Source organism: Pecten maximus, chromosome 17 (assembly GCF_902652985.1).
Source record: "Pecten maximus chromosome 17, xPecMax1.1, whole genome shotgun sequence".
NCBI lineage: Eukaryota > Metazoa > Mollusca > Bivalvia > Pectinida > Pectinidae > Pecten > Pecten maximus.
In genome coordinates this window covers 26574919-26596376 of record NC_047031.1, presented here as the reverse complement: position 1 = coordinate 26596376, position 21458 = coordinate 26574919, and the positions used below count along the sequence as shown (strand labels likewise).

General features: G+C 34.0%; 1 protein-coding gene across 1 annotated transcript; it reads left to right on the top strand.

Annotated features, from left to right (window-relative positions):
* The first annotated feature begins 273 nt into the window (after nt 1–273).
* On the top strand, nt 274–14987 carry LOC117315456 (serine protease inhibitor dipetalogastin-like). Its single transcript, XM_033869650.1, has 12 exons — nt 274–337; nt 783–870; nt 1621–1740; nt 2309–2428; nt 2876–2995; nt 4790–4909; nt 5194–5313; nt 6001–6120; nt 7450–7569; nt 11960–12079; nt 13072–13191; nt 14795–14987. The coding sequence occupies exons 1-12, from the start codon at nt 274–276 to the stop codon at nt 14841–14843; spliced, it is 1281 nt and encodes a 426-aa protein (XP_033725541.1). The 3' UTR covers nt 14844–14987.
* Nucleotides 14988–21458: the final 6471 nt, after the last annotated feature.

Sequence of the window (21458 nt, the reverse complement as noted above, 5' to 3'; positions counted from 1 at the left end):
TAGATGTTTTAAAATTTTCATTGCGGCTATGAATACCAGTAGCTAGCTACATATCCTCCGATGCGCGCTACCGCGAAAAAATCTATTCAATCCATATCTACCGGTAAATATGCACGTTTACAGTACTTCCTTAATTCTTTAAATTAATTCCATTTGTGCGGACGACATTTAATATGTCATAGGCAAATTTATTAAAAAGGGTACGTGCTCTCTTGATGTTTGTGTTACAGATTCTTAGCAATGTTTTGAGTTATTGTTTTTACAGATTCAGCTATGATTTCATATATATCTATTGTGGTCGGATTGTCCTTCCTTCTGGCACCATTGGTTAAATGTGGTAAGTATATATACATCAGCTGCAATGCTATTTAATGTTAATGCTTATCTATTCATATAATTAATGTTAACACCCGTTGTATGTGTTAAAGTAATTATACGTTCGTGATTTGGTTGGTGTAGGACTACACACTTACATTTGTTTTTGTACTCAGTCTGCAACTCTAACGTCGCTTTAATTACAGTCAACCTTCGATGTTTCGAAGTTCAAGGGACTAACAGAAAAACTTCGAAAAAGCGGGACCTCGAATTATTTATGGTTGACAATAGATCGATGTTTTTCTTGATAATGACCATAGCTGTTAACGTTGCTGTCATCATTGCTTGATTCTACGTTTACAAGCGTATATCAACTGTATTATTTAACGTATTGCTATATCTTAATTGATAAAAATATTTTGATGTATCTTTATTTATTGAATTATTAATATATTTTGATATCGTAGATGACTCGAAATGTAACAGAACAAGCGGACCGGTCTGTGGCGCCAGATTCAGAACCAGGACGTTTAAAAACGAATGTAGAGTGGGGAAGTACGTGGTTTTCTCTGATTTAATGTTCTATACAACGCTGTCAGTCTTTTGTTCTATACAACGCTGTCAGTCTTGTGCCCTATCTGAAAGCATTTTTGTCTCAGTTAGTTGTTGCAAAATACATTATCAAATATCTCGTTAACATTTTCAAAGCCTTTCAAAACCGCTTACTTTTTTTCTGTTTGAAATATTTATTTTCAAACCCATACGAATAAAACCATTTATAGCCCCATCTGTTGCCAAGCTTATCGCTATGTACTGAAAAAGTGAAACAAATGGGATTAGCTCTGATTGATTAGAATGGATTAAACATGTGTTTATTGACGTTTGTTATGTGTTCGCCAACCTTATAACGAAACTTTGCATACGTTATCATCACAGATAGTAGGAGGAAACAGTTTGTATACACTTTACAGGTGCTTCTCACCATTTCTTCCTTTCTGACATCACCGATCGATCTTAGTGGGAAGAAACCGCTTTTAACGCAGTTTTATATTTTGAACAAGTGTTACTCGCCATTACAATTATAAAAGTGAGTGAAGTTTAGCACGATGGACAACAAACGTGTTTCCAATTAGAACAAAAATCAACAAGCCATATATTTATTGCAGTTATGAGCTTATATGTTTAGTGTTTAGGTTGAATCGAGCAGTACTAAGGATTTTTTTCCCGAGGGATTAAACTTTCTGAAATTCATTTGAACCTTTGATTATGAAAACCTATATATAAAACCTGTGGTATGATTTACAGGAGGTTCAACATGATCTTCTCGGGGGAATGTGATGGGGACTGTGTTTGTCCCCAGGACTACACCCCCGTGTGTGGAGTGGACGGGAAAACGTACACTAACAAATGCCGCGCTGGCTGCAAGTAAGATATTGATTAAAATATTATAAACGTGACTTAAAGCAATATACTGAAAAACCTGAAACTGTTTTATAAAAACAATAAAATTTTCATAAAAAAGAAGAAGAGTAAAAACAGAATTCTATTTAGATGAATATGGACAGACACGCATAATTCACGTAATTTATGACAGTTAAGTTTAAATTCATGATATTGAAAATTAAAAATCGATCAACAATTACTCAAAACATATTTTATCAAATTTTAACTGATTAAAGATTAACGGATATGATTTTTGCGATAAACCTGTGAGACACATGGTTTCTTGTTCTGAACGCTTTCATGTGATTTAAGACGATTATATTTAATCGATTCTCAGTCAAAAATCATATATTTATTATGAAAAATATTAGATTACCAACACGTTTACTACGCTCTTCTTACTCATTTTATCGATTGAGACCAAATTGCGAATAAATTATACAGATATATACAGAGATGCAGGATTTCACCATGAGAATACGCCCAAGCATTTCGGTGGGTAAGCGCCTTCTTATATCATTGACGACACCGGCCATTAATCTTTTTACAGGGGAGTGTCTGTAGCCTGTATTGGGAAATGTCCATGTGACTGTATCTGTACCCAGGAGTATGATCCTGTCTGTGGTGTGGATGGACAGACTTACGGGAACGCATGCGCAGCGGGATGTCAGTAAGCGGAAATAAGCGTTACTAGTGAAACATATTTTCGTTAGCTAATGAAAAAGCAAGAAGAAAAATATGAATATCGTCCACGACAGTATATATATATATTTTTTTTCTCTCAAAAAAGAAAAAAAAACGTTGATGTTTCATGACAATGTGTAATTAGGATATCACATACAGAATATAATTAAGACATCTGATGTATAAGGTATAATGGAGATATTTCAAAATAATATTTAGGAAAATATTATGTACAAGGTACAGTATATTACGATATTTCATTACAGAGTATAATTTGATATTCTATATACAAAATAATGTACGTATTACAATTCAGATGTGTTATATACACACACATGTACATATCATAATTAAGATATTTAAATACTAACATGATAATTATGTTATAAAGATATTTCGTGTATAGAATATTACCGCGACATTTTTATTACAGTGGTGTTGATATCGCCTGCCACGATAAATGTCCCTGTCCGTGTATATGTACCCTGGACTATAATCCGGTGTGCGGGGTGGACGGTAAAACTTACAGTAACGCGTGTGCCGCCGGCTGTGCGTGAGTAGTAACAACTGTTATAAACTATTGTTCATCAATCATTTTTGCATGTTCTCAACTATACTCCAATATTCTTTAACGGCGTCTGTTAATTACTGCTATATACGTGTATTTGATTTATATGTACTGCTATCTTTAATGGAATCTGTCTGTTGTCAGTCAACATCAGATGGTTGGCTTTGGATCACTTTTAGCCCGTCACCATAACATGGTGGTCTTTACATCTGCGTTGTGTCTGTCATCTTCAAAGGGTGGGGTTTGAATCGTCATTTCTTCGTCATCATCAGATAGTGCTGTTTGGATCGCACGTCAGTTAATACATTTCGGCGCAATTTCTTAAGACCTACTGACGGAATGCCCTAGAAACCAAATCATAATCTTCAGTGTCTGGTCAAGTTCTGTGGTTCCATATATGATTCAGGCTGGTTTATTAAGGTGACAACCAGGCACCGTTCGGAATTTTGAGACTCACTCAGCTTCTAAATGCCATTTCTGAAAACCTACTTCAGGAATATTTTGAAGACAGTATTTACATACGGTTTTGTTATTGTGGCTACAGAAGGAATAATGTTCTGACATTTAAATGACAAGATAAATGAAATATATGAAAAGATAATAAATTGCTGATTTATAAGCAATACAGAAAAGAGAAAGACTTAACGCAATACCGATAGTCAATGATTTGATCCAGGATCTTTCTCTCATCTCTTGCTCTCACTATTTGAAGGATAGAATAATGGGCATAAGATGTACTGCAATTTTACAATATAGTCATTTCTGTTAATTCAGCGAAACACGATCATGTGATGAGGTCAAGGGAATTTACACCACAAACAACTTAAAACATAGTATATATTCGAAAAGTACATCTACTTATGCCTGACACTTATTTTGATGAACGCTCGCACTTGTCAGCATGTAGCCCATGCAACCATTTAACCCTCGTCAGTCGCCCTCATCCCCATGTAGCCCTCGTCACCATGTAGCCCTCGTCAATGTGTAGCTCTCATCATCATGTAGCCCTCATCACCATGTAGCCCTCGTCACCATGTAGCCCTAGTCACGGTGTAGCCCTCGTCACGGTGTAGCTCTCATCATCATGTAGCCCTCGTCACCATGTAGCCCTCGTCACGGTGTAGCCCTCATCACCATGTAGCCCTCATCCCCATGTAGCCCTCGTCACAACTTAGCCCTCGTCAGTCGCCCTGAGTCCCACGTAGCCCCATGTAGCCCCATGTAGCCCTCGCATCATGTAGCCATCATCCCGATGTGGCCCTCATCCCGATGTAGCCCTCGTCACTATTTAGCCCTCGTCACTATTTAACCCTCGTCAGTCGCCCTCAGCCCCATGTAGCCCTCGTCACCATGTAGCCCTCGTCACGGTGTAGCTCTCATCATCATGTAGCCCTCATCACCATGTAGCCCTCGTCACCATGTAGCCCTCATCTCGATGTAGCCCTCGTCACTATTTAACCCTCGTCAGTCGCTCGCATCCCTGTGTAGCCCTCGTCAGTCACCATGAAGCCATCATCCCGATGTGGCCCTCGTCACCATGTAGCCCTCGTCACCATGTAGCACTCGTCAGTCACCATGTAGTCAGTAAATGTATAGACATTTTGGTGCGATCAGTGACAGTGAAATCGACACCAGTCTAATGCCGATATAGTATGTCAGAACTACAGTATCAAGGTGACGGTATATTATCACTGATACATGGGAAAATTGCTAACATAAGAATGCTGTGGGTATTTATTACTGGACAGAAAGTCAATATGGTATTTGTTTTTTCCACAGTGGTGTGGCTGTAAACTGTGCCGGCAAGTGTCCATGTGACTGTGTTTGTACTCTACAATACGATCCTGTTTGTGGCACGGACGGGAAAACTTATGGAAACGATTGCTTCGCAGCTTGTCAGTAAGTACTTTAACAATGTCCTTTGAACACAGTTATATGACACATTAATATAGACAGCATTTCGAAAAAAATAAAACTGTAATACTTTCTTACCTATCAATGATGGACACTTCTGTAACTAAGGTACAGTACTTTCTTACCTATCAATGATGGACACTTCTGTAACTAAACTACAGTACTGTCTTACCGTTCAATGATTGACACATCTGTAACTCCGTTGTATAGTACTTTCCTCCCTATCGATGATGAACTCGTCTACATCTATAGTACATTATTACATACAGCGGTGTCGGGATAGCGTGCCATGACAAGTGTCCATGTCCCTGTATCTGTCCAGCTGTTTATAACCCGGTGTGTGGGGCCGACGGTAAGACGTACGGTAACAGTTGTGAGGCCGGCTGTGAGTGAGTACTTATTGTCTTATTTCTCTATTTACCTCCTACATAATATAAAAAATGATAATGATGATACACAATATACATTTTATGCATTATGAAAAAATTATTTTCTTCATACATCATATATAGATGTAAGTTTATTGACTACATCATATAATTTGATATTAGTTGCAGATCTCTGCATAAATTTTAGGTTTACTACTGTGTGCCCTGAGCATTAATTATGAAAACAAATTCCTTCATAATATATTTGTTAATAAAAGTATACTAACTACAACATATGATAAGATATTAATTTATTGTGGAGCTCTGAAAAGATGTTAAGCTTCACTATTGTAGGATTATTATGAAAATAAGCTTCTTCATCATACATTGTACATCAAATATTGTATAGAGTTATTATATTTACAATGCTACACGATGTAATAGGACAGTATTTGATTGTTGTGGAGCCAGGAAAAAATGTAAAGCTTCACGATTGTACGATTTTTTTAAACCGCTTCTTCATCATATATCGTATTTATAAAGTAATTACGTGTATATTTACTACACGATTTAATAGGAAATTAATTGATTGTGGAGCTCTATTGTAGGACTGTTATGAAAATAAGCTTCTTCATCATATATCGAATATGTATATAGTAATTATATTTACAATACTACAAGATATAATAAGGATATCAACTATTGTAGGAAGGTGCCGGTTGCATGTGCTGGTAAATGTCCTTGTGGCTGTGGTTGTACCAAAGAATACGACCCAGTGTGTGGGAAAGATGGTCAGACATACGGGAATCCGTGTATGGCGAAATGCCAGTAAGTACGCATTGTTAAATATTAAAAACCTGATTATGGTACTCGTGAAGCAGTCTTCCCTGGATCGACAGCGGTACCAACTTATAAACAAAATGTTTAACGGTACCAAACATTATCTTCACTAAAACAGGTATAGGTAATGTGGAAATAGCGTGATTAACAAATATATAATTTCTGATATGTCCTCATTTAGGACATCTCTAGAGAAATCGGTACGCTGTGTCGTCCCTGAGTGCCGAGTAGGCCCCATAACATTGACGGGTTGTCTTAGTTGGCTCAGCATGTTCATTAGATGTTCTGGGCAAGGTTGTTCAAAGAGTGACTAGCTTAATCCTTTACTTCAAAAGATATCCAATTCAAAGTCTTTGTGTGAGTGCTACTGAACATATGCAGGCAGGAAGAGACTGAATAGTTTTATTTAGAGTTTTGTATTTGTTGTTTTACCCGAAATAACTGTACCAGGATATCAATTTTTTCTTCGTTAAATTGTGATTAGTCTAGCCTTATCACCTTTTAAACAACTAAACCCCGAATTGCAGTATTTTCTTGTTTTCCCCTGAAGTAATCTGATCAATTGTTAATAAGTATCATGATCCTTTCGCTTGACATATAATTTGCCACGTTGTTTAATTCTGGGGAAAAAAACATGCAAAAGATATACGTTTCTGGAGCAGCTGCGCAGTTCGGACGGATTACAATTTGACAGGATATAAATCTGTAAAATCGTACCAATTAGTTCTGTTTTGACTTTGAAATACAAATGGCCGCTCTAAATAACATCACAACAATAATGAACATCAAGACGTATTCAATTGTCACAAATGATCTGATGTTGCACTATTAAGAACTCTGAACATTGTATGAAGACTGCTTGGGGTTTACATGGAGATTTCTGAAAAAGAAAACCCTATCTCCAAAGTCTAATTATGTAACTTAAACGCAAGGTCAGAATTACCATAATCACACAGAAGGTTAAGAAGACCCATAGATACATCTCATATTCACAATGCACTATCTTATCCGACAACTGATGGACATGTTTGTAAGTATATACATTGTATATTCAATACACTATCTTATCCGACAATTGATGGACATGTTTGTAAGTATATACATTGTATATTCAATACACTATCTTATCCGACAATTGATGGACATGTTTGTAAGTATATACGTTGTATATTCAATACACTATCTTATCCGACAATTGATGGACATGTTTGTAAGTATATACATTGTATATTCAATACACTATCTTATCCGACAATTGATGGAAATGTTTGTAAGTATATCAATACACTATCCTGATAATTATTCTTTGATTTATAGAGGAGTGTGCACAGACTGTAAAGGGCAGTGTCCATGTCCGTGTTTTTGCACGAAGGAGTTTCGACCCGTATGCGGTGTCGATGGAGTTACATACTCTAACAAATGTGAAGCAGGATGCAAGTAAGTTTAGTGTCATTTTCATGTGTTTCCAAAAAGCGCTGGTGTCTTGAGCCCAGCCTTCACACATTGTCAAAATTTCAAATACGTGTGTAAAGGAGAAATGATTTATTTTGTCATAGTTATTCATATCATTGAGTAAGAATAATGTATTCATACGCATATTGACATCTGGGACTTACTCACATCATGTTCGAGACACTTTACTGCGATAAATGGGAGTCATGTGGTCGATCAAATCCCCTGAACTAAGCGGATTATATTCCTATTTGAAAACTGTTTAACTTATATTATACTCATATCTGATATTATTGGTTCTATATCAAATATTTTACTACACGTGTCTCCATATCTTATGCTTGTAATTTCATTCTTGTCCTAGCCAATCCTCAGATATTTGTGCAACATCTTGTGAAGTAGGGCACCTGAGCCTAAACGGTTGGATCGTCATTTTAAATGCAGTTATTCACATATTGTTATTTGCTATAGCTTTAGACCAAATCCTGTTGGGACAAATTATCCTACAGTTTTTTTTAAACATTTCGTGACGAAACTTCTTACATACGGCACATTTATTACGACCCCACTATCGTTATCGCCATAATGCACCCTTCTTGTGCTTAAATTAAATTGTGCAACTGTTGTTTGATTTTTGATTCCACCATTCGCATGACAGTTATGCCCCTTCTCCTATACTTGTGGACATGATCCTATCAAAAATAAAATCGTCCACAGTTTTATATGCTTCTCGATACAGTACTATTGTAATCGGCAGGCATATCCGCTAATGTTGTGCTCATGTGGTAACTCTTTTGATTTTCATTATTCATTTCATTTATTATCAATATTCAATATTTAATTAAATAATCTTGTCATTTTACATGTTGTTATCGTAACAAAAAAGTGCTTGCTTGGGCGAAATGGAAATGATGGGATCGGGGACAAGAGTTTTGAGTTAGCCGTCATAGTATTATTTCTAGTTTGTCTGTTGACCTCATATAAAGTACGGCATTGTAATTAAACTACTTTGTTTTTATTTAGTAATACCCTTATATGTGTTTAGTGATACCGTTGTTTTACTAAGTGATAACCTTGCTTTTTATTTAGTAATGCCCTTGTTTTACTAAGTGAGACCCTTGTTTATATTTAGTAATGCCCTTATTTTTACTAAGTGATACCCTTGTTTTTTATTTAGTAATACCCTTGTTTTATTTAGTAATACCCTTTATTTTACTTAGTGATACCCTTTATTTTACTTAGTGATACCCTTGTTTTATTTAGTAATACCCTTGTTTTATTTAGTAATACCCTTTATTTTACTTAGTGATACCCTTTATTTTACTTAGTGATACCCTTGTTTTTTTACTAAGTGATACCCTTGTTTTTACTAAGTTATACACTTGTTTTTACTAAGTTATACCCTTGTTTTTACTTAGTGATACCCTTGTTTTTACTTAGTGATACCCTTGTTTTTACTTAGTGATAATCTTGTTTTTACTAAGTGACACCCTTGTTTTTACTAAGTGATATCCTTGTTTTTACTAAATGATACCCTTGTTTTAACTACGTGATACCCTTGTTTTTACTTAGTGATACCCTTGTTTTTACTAAGTGATACCCTTGTTTTACCTAAGTTAAACCCTTGTTTTTACTAAGTAATACCTTTGTTTTTACTAAATGATAATCTTGTTTTTACTTAGTAATACCCTTGTTTTTACTTAGTAATACCCTTGTTTTTACTAAGTGATACCCTTGTTTTACCTAAGTGATACCCTTGTTTTACCTAAGTGATACCCTTGTTTTTACTTAGTGATACCCTTGTTTTCACTAAGTGATACCCTTGTTTTTACTAAGTGATACCCTTGCTTTTACTAAACTATACCCTTGTTTTTACTAAGTGATACCCTTGTTTTTACTAAGTGATACCCTTGTTTTTACTAAGTGATACCCTTGTTTTTACTAAGTAATACCCTTGTTTTTTACTAAGTGATACCCTTGTTTTTACTAAATGATAATCTTGTTTTTACTTAGTAATACCCTTGTTTTTACTAAGTAATACCCTTGTTTTTACTAAGTAATACCCTTGTTTTTACTAAGTGATACCCTTGTTTTTACTAAGTGATACCCTTGTTTTTACTAAGTGATACCCTTGTTTTTACTAAGTGATACCCTTGTTTTACCTAAGTGATACCCTTGTTTTTGCTTAGTGATACCCTTGTTTTCACTAAGTGATACCCTTGTTTTTACTAAATGATGATCTTGTTTTTACTTAGTAATACCCTTGTTTTTACTAAGTGATATCCTTGTTTTTACTAAGTGATACCCTTGTTTTACCTAAGTGATACCTTTGTTTTACCTAAGTGATACCCTTGTTTTTGCTTAGTGATACCCTTGTTTTTACTAAATGATAATCTTGTTTTTACTTAGTAATACCCTTGTTTTTACTTAGTAATACCCTTGTTTTTACTAAGTGATACCCTTGTTTTACCTAAGTGATACCCTTGTTTTACCTAAGTGATACCCTTGTTTTACCTAAGTGATACCCTTGTTTTTACTTAGTGATACCCTTGTTTTCACTAAGTGATACCCTTGTTTTTACTAAGTGATACCCTTGCTTTTACTAAACTATACCCTTGTTTTTACTAAGTGATACCCTTGTTTTTACTAAGTGATACCCTTGTTTTTACTAAGTAATACCCTTGTTTTTTACTAAGTGATACCCTTGTTTTTACTAAATGATAATCTTGTTTTTACTTAGTAATACCCTTGTTTTTACTAAGTAATACCCTTGTTTTTACTAAGTGATACCCTTGTTTTTACTAAGTGATACCCTTGTTTTTACTAAGTGATACCCTTGTTTTTACTAAGTGATTCCCTTGTTTTTACTAAGTGATACCCTTGTTTTTACTAAGTGATACCCTTGTTTTACCTAAGTGATACCCTTGTTTTTGCTTAGTGATACCCTTGTTTTCACTAAGTGATACCCCTGTTTTTACTAAATGATGATCTTGTTTTTACTTAGTAATACCCTTGTTTTTACTAAGTGATATCCTTGTTTTTACTAAGTGATACCCTTGTTTTTACTAAGTGATACCCTTGTTTTTACTAAGTGATACCCTTGTTTTTACTAAGTTATACCCTTGTTTTTTTACTAAGTGATACCCTTGTTTTACCTAAGTGATACCCTTGTTTTTGCTTAGTGATACCCTTGTTTTCACTAAGTGATACCCTTGTTTTTACTAAGTGATACCCTTGTTTTTACTAAGTTATACCCTTGTTTTTACTAAGTGATACCCTTGTTTTTTCTAAGTGATACCCTTGTTTTTACTAAGTGAAACCCTTGTTTTTACTAAGTTATAACCTTGTTTTTTACTAAGTAATACCCTTTTTTTTTAATAAGTAATACCCTTGTTTTTACTAAGTGATACCCTTGTTTTTACCAAGTTATATCCTTGTTTTTACCAAGTGATACCCTTGTTTTTACTAAATGATACCCTTGTTTTACTAAGTAATACCCTTGTTTTAACTAAGTTATACCCTTGATTTACCTACGTGATACCCTTGTTTTTACTAAGTTATACCCTTGTTTTTACTTAGTGATACCCTTGTTTTCACTAAGTTATACCCTTGTTTTTACTAAGTAATACCCTTGTTTTTCCTAAGTAATACCCTTGTTTTAACTAAGTTATACCCTTGATTTACCTACGTGATACCCTTGTTTTTACTAAGTGATACCCTTGTTTTTCCTAAGTAATACCCTTGTTTTTACTAAATGATACCCTTGTTTTACCTAAGTGATTTTTTTTTTTTACTAAGTTATACCCTTGTTTTTTTACTAAGTGATACCCTTGTTTTCACTAAGTTATACCCTTGTTTTTACTAAGTGATACCCTTGTTTTTACTAAGTGATACCCTTGTTTTTACTAAGTGATACCCTTGTTTTACCTACGTGATACCCTTGTTTTACCTACGTGATACCCTTGTTTTTACTAAGTGATACCCTTGTTTTTACTAAGTAATACCCTTGTTTTAACTAAGTAATACCCTTGATTTACCTACGTGATACCCTTGTTTTTACTTAGTGATACCCTTGTTTTTCCTAAGTAATACCCTTGTTTTACCTACGTGATACCCTTGTTTTTACTAAATGATACCCTTGTTTTACCTAAGTGATATCCTTGTTTTTACTAAATGATACCCTTGTTTTACCTAAGTGATTTTTTTTTTTTACTAAGTTATACCCTTGTTTTTTTACTAAGTGATACCCTTGTTTTCACTAAGTGATACCCTTGTTTTTACTAAGTGATAACCTTGTTTTTACTAAGTGATACCCTTGTTTTTTACTAAGTGATACCCTTGTTTTTACTAAGTGATAACCTTGTTTTTTATTTAGTAATACCCTTGTTGACTGCATTGGGCCGTGTCCCTGTAATTGTTTTTGTACCAGAGAGTACGACCCGGTTTGTGGAGTGGATGGAGAGACATATGGAAACGCGTGTGTGGCAAAATGTCAGTAAGTACCTATTGTCAAATATCAGTAAACTGATTATGGTATTCGTGAAAATATCGTCCTAGGATTGAGAGACGTGGTAGGTATCATATGATCATAATGATTTGTATTGTAAGCTGCAAATGGATGATAAAATTATTTTTTTCTGACTATCAGTTTGGTAATAGCATAACTGATTTGTGAAAGTAAGTTGAAAAGCTAAAGAATTATGATAAAATTATTTTGCTTATCATCAGTTTGGATGATAACATTACTGATATGTATGCTCATAAGCTAAACATTGTGTTCAAGTCAATCGCAGTTAAACAGCATTTTAAAGTCCCAAATACACTATTTCTGTTAAAGATACCTTAACAATTTTTAATACTACACTTGTCAGTCTATTCATGCCTACATATTTTAATGAATACACACATTCAAAGTTTCACTAATAAATTGATGATACTTGCACAACTGGGCCCAGTTTGCAAAGTAGCATAAATGGCTTTTAGAAGTGTGTTAAGACTTAACCAAATATAAAATGTTCTATTCAAATTGTTATTTTGTTATTAATGAATTTAGTAATTTATACCTTTGATGTTCCTTAATTAAACATTCAGTATTTTCTACAAGCTAACTTATGCGGTGCGAGAAATCCTGTAGCTCAGTGATTTAAGCTTGGGTTTATATTTTCAATATCCCAACCTCGGCCATTGACTAAGTTTGGAGTATATCACATAATCTTATTTTTGTCAGCGAAGGACATTATAGATCATTTATTTGAATGCCATAACATTATGTATATTGTAAATACATTTTGACGTCATCAATATATAAAATCATGATGACGTCACAGGATTGTTTTTTGATAGGAAAACTTTCCGAAATCAAGTCTACATTTCTCAATGCATGTGAAGTTATAGAACTCGTTTAATAAATTACCTCTAACAGTAACACTGGTGTGAGATCCTCTGCTTATAAAACATCTTTTAAAGCGTAGTTTATCTTTTTTCTAGCGGTGTAGATACACAGTGCAAGGGGAAGTGCCCGTGTCCATGTATCTGTACAAAGGAGCTGGCCCCTGTGTGTGGTACAGACGGGAATACGTACGACAACAAGTGTTTAGCCAAGTGCGAGTACGTAACAGTTTAAATTGATATGTCGTCCATGAATAGTATAAATGTATCAGTGCAGAAACATATTCATACATAAGAAGGAAGTGTATCATTACTGAAGGTTCAATTGCGCCGCCGTGCGTTTGTCAGAAGGCCTCTATATTTACCATACTATGCGATTATCATTAAACTTCTAACCTGATTGACGCTGGAGATGAGGATGACTTATACTGTAGAGTGGGTTGGGTTTCTGAACTATATGATTCAGGAAATATAAAACTAATAATATTAGGTTAAAGGTAAGGACTGATAAGGAGCAGATCGTCACACAAAGTTTAAGGGGATATTACACGTTCTAGCGCATTCTTATTTCCAGCAGTTTTAATTATTACGAATATGTTTGTAAGATACATCTGATAGCTAGAGAAGATAAAACATTGCAACATTAAAAACAAGAACAAAAAAAACCCAGATTTATTAGAAAATGTATCAATGAAAACACTTCCCAGAGGTCATTTTTTGTAATATTGTTCAACTTTTCAAATTCAAACATGTTTTGGTTATCTAAAGAAACACAGTTTTAGTATATTTTTATCTAAGGCAAATTTGAAAGAATTTGCAAAGTCTCCGAAATGTGTTTTGATAAGTTTTTAAATCTCATCGATTTAGTAAGAAAACAAAAACTATTCTGCAAAGAAGGGGACGTGATTTGTTATAATGCGTGTGTCATCAGTGAGTCCTGGGCTTATTTATTGACGATTAGGAATTCAATCAATATCATGATTCCAACCTCAGTATATTTATTTTTGGTCATACTCGAATGTTTAACGAATAACGCTCCAGTTTCAACATTTTTTTTTCAAACTGGCTGCAATAATAGTCAGACATTTTAAACCATATTGAAGCTTTGGGACTGAATACGTTTTTTTATAAATACACAGGCAACATTTCTTGGGATAAATTTTACCTGTAAAATATTGACCTAAATTATTATGATGACATATTGCCTGATTTGTGTCTGCGAACTTTTTATACGCCCGACGAAAGACGGGACGTATTATGTTATCATGTTGGCGGGCGGGCGGGCACATATGGTTTCCGGACCATAACTCAAATACTAATCAACCCAGGCTCTCCATACTTGACACAAATATACATCTTGATGACCCGGAGTGTCGTATACCAAAATCATGCCCCTTACCCCCTTATTTGTGGAGTCATTACCCTTTGATGATTTTACTTCGGGCACATATGGTGTTTAGCTCTCCATACTTAACACAAATAGGTTCTTTTAATGTATATATTCTGTATATAAACATGTGAACTAATTTTTGTGTTGTGTCTAAACCAAGGTTTTCCATATTTGCAACATATATACATCTCATCATTTAAAGTTGCCCTTCGGTTTCGATACACACCATTATGTGTATCAATATCTCCTTCCAACTTTCTAACAATGATACTTCATTTTAAAGCATTACAATCTGTAAACTACTCCCTTCCAAGTGTCAAATATTGCGGCGGGCGTATGTTGTGGCCCTCCAATGGGCCATTGTTTCTATTTTCTATAAGGTGTTACATGTGGCTTTCGTAGTTTTATCTAATTTGAATCTTCATTCTGCAGGAAAGTTCGCGTAAAGTGCGAAGGTCCTTGTCCATGCAAAAAATATTAGTAGGAGCCCAGAAAACCTGCTCCGCTGGTTAAAGGTGAGGATTGTATACACATGTTACTTCACCCTTCCTCGTCGAAGGGATATTCTAAACGGTTACAAAATGCAACATAACGTCAAGACAACATTGAAACAGATCTCATTGTAGTTTTGTATCGTCTCATGTCCAGTAAAAAGTATATACATGCATGATATTTATGTTATATTTAAATAATATTTTATATAATGTAATATTTATAAAAATTAGCTTGCTTTGGCTTCAATCTCGTTTCCCTCGCGTTCAGTCTCGCCTCCCGATATAAGTAAGACTTTATCAAACACTGCTAACGTCAACGTCCTAAAAGATTTAGGCAATAGACAACATTGTTCTCCAGCTATGTACTGCAATTTAGAAATATCCATGTAATAACAAATACCAGCAAAGGGCGAATTATATATATATTATATATTAAGTCTCTGTCATGGAATAAACATTACAATAACATAGTAAATTGGTTAATAATCAACTCATGTATTCATTTTATTTATTCTTTTCAGTGACATTTTGATGACTGTCAGAACGAATATCTAGGTATTCCCTGTGTAACTTGTACAATTGTCAATTAATAAATAAACGGATATGGATAATAAACTGATGTGTTTTGTTTAACTTCAATGTGCCTGGATTGTTTGTTTACCTGCTGAGTTTATCGTCCTATCGACAACTAATGTTATGTTAGGGTGGAGTCTTCTGGCCCATCCATATCATTCCGAGCAGTAGGTTTAAGGTGTCTTGCCCAGGGAAACAACGACGGCAGCACAGCTCGGCCGGTTCTCGGCTTCCAGAGAAACATAATCCGACACTGTTAGGATGAATCGAACCAAGCACCTCGGATCTTCACCTGAGGTGACATGGCCGGTGTAACGTTGAAAATGGACCCCCGTGGAAAATGGAACCGGGTTCGATTTTCCACGGGGGTCCATTTTCAACGTTACACCGGCGCTCTAACCAATTGTGATAGCACAGCTCCCTGGACCAAGACACACACGCTTAAGCTTATGTTAGACTATTCAGGCCTAATTTACGTTCAATGTTCAATGTTCAATGTTTTATTTACTTTAAGCCTTACGGCTCATAAGCATACTAAAAGATTTCATCATATAATTTCAAATCCTTAATATATAATACAAATTAACAAAAGTTGGACAGCATTAATATAATTACTTAACATATACAGTAGATCTATAAAAATATATCATATTGAAAATAAATATTACAGTAAGGTTACAGATGTTTGACATTTCTGAGCGGCAATATCGAACGGATAAGTGAGTGGAGTATACAATAGTGTAGTCAGGGGATAGAAGGCTATACTGTTGGTAAACTGATATGAGTGAAAACAAAATAAGCTAAAGCTGATATCTAGAACGTGCTGTAAAACACAATTTCAAGTAATTCCCTAAATTACAAAGCTCTTTCCTATTACGTACAGACAACAGCTGGATAAGTTTATATGGTGATGGGCGATTCCAGTAATACATTTTAATGAACTTCTTTCGATTATCTTTATAGAATGGGCATATTAAAACAAAATGAAACTCGTCCTCTACCTAGTTTTGGTCAAAATTACGACAAATTCTATTCGCCCTTGAAATATTGCGATACCTACGTTCTTCTACATAGAGCTGGTGAGATGACGACAGTCGTAAATTCGAAATGAATCTAAGATATATATCTGGAATAGACTTAACTTAATAAAATTGTAACGTATAGCTATCAATAAGGAATTTATATAAAAAGCATTTTGACGACATTTCAACAAATTCATTTTTAGCTTGAATAAAATTATCTATCAGACGCTGCTTAAAACAATGTAAAAACACCCTTTCATTATCGACATAATGAGCAAACCAAACATCACAGAAAACAAATGACAGTAATAAATTTCTAACTACTAACGTATGAGTAAGGCCTTCCGGATCTTGCAGTTCTAAGTAGGTAGGTTGTGCACAATATTTTTTTTCCGTATGCGTAGATTGATGTTAATCTGGTCAAATTATACTGGTAATAGTTACATAAATCAGTAATAGACAAAAAAATAACAATCGGAGGTAAGAAATAGATGAAAAATAGACATCAATAAATGAGAGACACGTAAATCATTAATTGCGAAATGACTCAGCAATAAACACATAAATAGATAATAGACTACATACATTAACGATTATAGACATATAAATCAATAATAAACATATTTAGTAGTTAAATAGCATACAATTGAACTGTTTCACATTTCAACATCAATTACGGGTGGCAACATTGTCCACTAGTGTAGCACGACAATCTGAAGGAAATCGACCAGCTCGAACCCTGAAAATAAAGGAACACCATCGTATGTGCTGACAACAGATTGTTGACATACTTAGGCTGACCTCTCGTCACCAGTTCATAGTTTCGGTCTGATTTCAAGTTATTATCGACATTTTAACAATATTTTTTTAATCAGTATCACCTGGCGACAGTTGTTCAAATTGTTATTAGGCTAATCACGATTTAGGAACAGTCTCAAAATCCCAATAACATCATGTTTGGCTTAACTATCTTGACTTTTTATTTTTTTTTAACAATAACATTAATTAGACTCTTCCTACCCGCCTATATTAACGAATACATAAACAATTGTTTAGGGGTAAAAGAGGACATGAAACTTTCCTAATCAAGTGGTTAAGCTTATCAACCTTCAAATGACTGGACTCTTGTAACAGTTGTATGTAGATATATACATTCTTATAGATACACATCAGTGTTAATTACTGTTAATATCGTGATATAATTTACAAAGGGTAGATATATTGGCATTTTTCCAGTCACGTTCTGTATCTATAATAGACCATGTTATGTGATGATAATAATGTATTCATACCTATTACTCACCGTCTGGACAATGCAAATCTGAATGATGAGCTTCGCAAATATTCCTATGATTTACAGAATTTAAATGAAGCTATTGTCCCTTTAAAACGAGCCAGCCAGTGTAAATCAAGAGCGAATAGTTTAGGCTACAAACTACTCGATTTTTGTAACGAAAATAACTTACATATTGCAAATGGTCGAACTGAGAAAGATAAATTAGTTGGAAAAACAACTTGTAATGATACCAGTGTAATTGACTATCTGTTATTATCATCAGTTTTCTTTAAGAATGTAACAAATTTTAGCAATTTTTGATTTTGATCCTTTATTTTCTGATGTCCATTGTAGACTCGAATTCTGTCTGAAAAAAATAGAGTTAAATGATAAAAATGCCTCAAGTAATAACTTAAATAAAATAGCTATGTAAAATGGAACACTGACAAAGTAATAAACTTTGTTAATTATATCGAAGGGATGATAATGGTGCTTTTAGAGAAATTGTCGAAAAAGTGGAACTGATATCGGAAAAACCGTCTAATTTAGTGACGGCTACTGAGATATATAATGTTGTTAATGCCATGAGTAATTTATTTAAAGAATCGGCTAAAGCAGACATTTGGTGAAAAGAAGGTTTTTCATCAAACACTACTGACGTAAAATATCTAGTAAGTCTTGGTTTACGCGAGAATAACATCTTAAGAGGTTAGACTTTCCATAGAGCTAAACGCTGTTACAATGTCGAAGAAAATATCACAAACAAAACTATTCTTAAAAATACTGGAACAGAATATTGACAAACTTTTAGATAAATCCTACAGAACGCATCAAGAGAAAATGGAAAAAAAAATTACGAAACGCTTCCAAATCAGAACCGAAATCATTATGACATATTCTAGGTGAAATTCACGGAACTAGTAAGGGACGGAATATTGATAAAAATATAAATGAATTGTACAATTGATCTTAACAAGGGAAGTAACTCTAATGAAATCTTTGGTAGTGAAATTGAATAAGGAGATGGAAGATTCGATGATTTACTGAATGGTGAAATTACTGAGTGTGAAATTACTAAATCTATTTCTAGTTTAAGCATGTCTTGGTAAAGTGTTTACATCTATTCTTACAGCAGATTAAATAAGATGGCTGATGAAATAAATCTTACAACTTATGCCCAGGCTGGATTCACAAAAAATAATTCTACTACTGATAATATTTGTATTCTTCATGTCTTAATTACATCCATCTATTTCTCACTGGGAAAAAGTTATTTTGTACATTTATAGACTTCAAAAAGGCATTTGATTCGGTTTGGAAACTTGGGCTATGGAAAAAGTCCAGAAAAGTAATATAACCGGGAAAATATTTAAAGTTATTCATAATTTATATGCACATATATGTACCAAATCCTGTGTTAAAAAATAGAATAAGGTATCTGAAATGTTCAATTGTAATATCGGGGTAAAACAAGGGGAAAATTTATCGCCATTTTTATTTAACATTTACCTAAATGATCTAGAAGACTTTCTTTGAGAAAAAGGTTTTAATTGTTTACAAAACAAAAATAGAAAATTTAGGTGAAAACATTGGAATTTATATCAAACTGTTTATAATTCCATATGCAGACGATACAGTAATTATGTCCGAATCGGCCCAAGAACTCCAATCAGCGCTTAATACATTTGAATTATATTGTAATAGATGGAAGCTTGATATAAATACAAATACAACTAAAATTGTTATATTTTCAAAAAGAAAGTGTCCAATGAACTTCTGTTTTACAATATTCAATGATGTGATAGAGATTCTAGAATCATTTCCTATTTAGCAGTTTGATGAATTATAATGGGAGCTACTACAAAACAAAAATGAAACTGGTGGAACAATAAAAAAAACTATGTTTGCTGTATACAAGAAAATAAGAAATGTCCCTTTGCCTGTAGATCTACAATTAAAAGTTTTTGACTCCCTCGTATTACCGATACTTTTGTATTCAGTAGAAGTATGGGGCTTTGAAAATTTAAGTGTCATAGGAAAACTACATTTACAGTTGTGCAAGCGTGTACTAGGTATTAAAAAAGTACACCAAACTACATGGTATATGGTGAGATCGGGAGATTTCCATTATATATAGAAGTTAAAACAAGATTTATTTTGCTTTGGTATCAATTGATAACTGGTAGTAATCTGTCTAGTGCTATGTATAAATTAATGTTTAATTTATAGACAAACAGAACTATGGATTTCAAATGGTTAAAGAATGTTCACAATATATTTATAGAAACTGGTATGAACTCTTTCTGGGATTATCACACAATATGTACATTAAATAGAAATTACTTGAAGTATGCTGTGAAACAAAGATTACAAGACCAATTCATTCAAAAATGGTTTAACGATATTGAGAGCTCTTCAAGAGGGTCTGTCTGTTCTATCTATAAAAGAAAGTTTGTGTTTGAAAATTATCTCGTGAAGTTAAAGCCAAAAGAAAGACAAATTATTACTAAATTTAGAACTTCAAATTTGCACTTACCTATAGAAACTGGAAAATGGATTGAAATACCTAAAGAAAATAGAACTTGTAATCTATGTTTTAATGAAATCGGTGACGAATATCATTATTTATCTAAATGTGATCATACAACTGTTAAGCAGATAAGACAATTATTCATTCCTAATTACTTCTGTACTAATTCTAGCCTGATTAAAATGCAAGGATTAGTTACCATATGTAATGTGAAGGTTTTATCGAATATCAGCAAATTTCTACAAAAACTTGAAAAATTACTGGATGTACAGTACGAGGAGGGTGGTTTGGTACTCAAACGCTCACAGAGCATTGATCCCGCGCAGCCATCCGCTCAGAATTTGCGCGGGTTTGCAGCGGGATTGCCGCGGGTTTTGAGTGGGCTTCGAGCGGATTGGCAGCAGGTTCGGGTGCGGGCTTGAGCGGGTTCGGGCGCGGGCTTGAGCGGACGTGTAGCGGACCCGCTCGCCGGGCGGGCTTGTAGCGGGCCCGCTCGAGCGGATTTGTAGCGGACCCGCTCGAGCGGGATTGTAGCGGCCCGGTTCATTCCCACTCAGCCAACATGTTGTTTTTGTTATATAAACATTACCTGGATTTACCTGTGGAAAATGTAGGTATAGTCTGTTTCAGTATAGGTATACATGGGACTCAAAAGTGACTAACAATAAAAGTGAAGAAAATATCCTTTAAAATTGAAATATACATTTATATGTACGCATTAATAACAAAATACATACAGTGATAATTTATGACTTATATCAATATTGATATTACACAACACTTTACAAATGAAATAATGGAAAATCTTTTATAATTAAAAATACACCATATACAGGTCACAATGTTATACAGTGTACTTTCAATCAATTTTTCTTGTTGTTTTTTACCTTTTAATTAGATATGATTACTATGTTATAATAAGCAACTAATTCTTACTAATTGAATTATTGTTTCAACAAAAATAAAGGTGCATTTTGTTATAATCACATAAAGAGTTAACGGCACAAACTTCAATGATATGTAGTCAAAACTGTAAGAGTATGTTTATATAACCAATAAAAAAAACAATCAATTATTATTCCGTCAAAATTAGAATAAACAGTATACACCTTGGTCCAAACATTTTACCAATTCCATTATAGTTATTTTTCTCTGAACACTTACTGTACTTGAAAATCCTGAAAATAGTTTATAGATTGCA

Bases quoted from the DNA above. Each gene is read 5' to 3' on its own strand.
- LOC117315456 (XM_033869650.1), top strand. From the start codon at position 274: ATGATTTCATATATATCTATTGTGGTCGGATTGTCCTTCCTTCTGGCA. The intron at 871-1,620 runs GTACGTGGTTTT...TATGATTTACAG, and splicing joins AACGAATGTAGAGTGGGGAA to GAGGTTCAACATGATCTTCT. The intron at 5,314-6,000 runs GTGAGTACTTAT...CAACTATTGTAG, and splicing joins AGTTGTGAGGCCGGCTGTGA to GAAGGTGCCGGTTGCATGTG.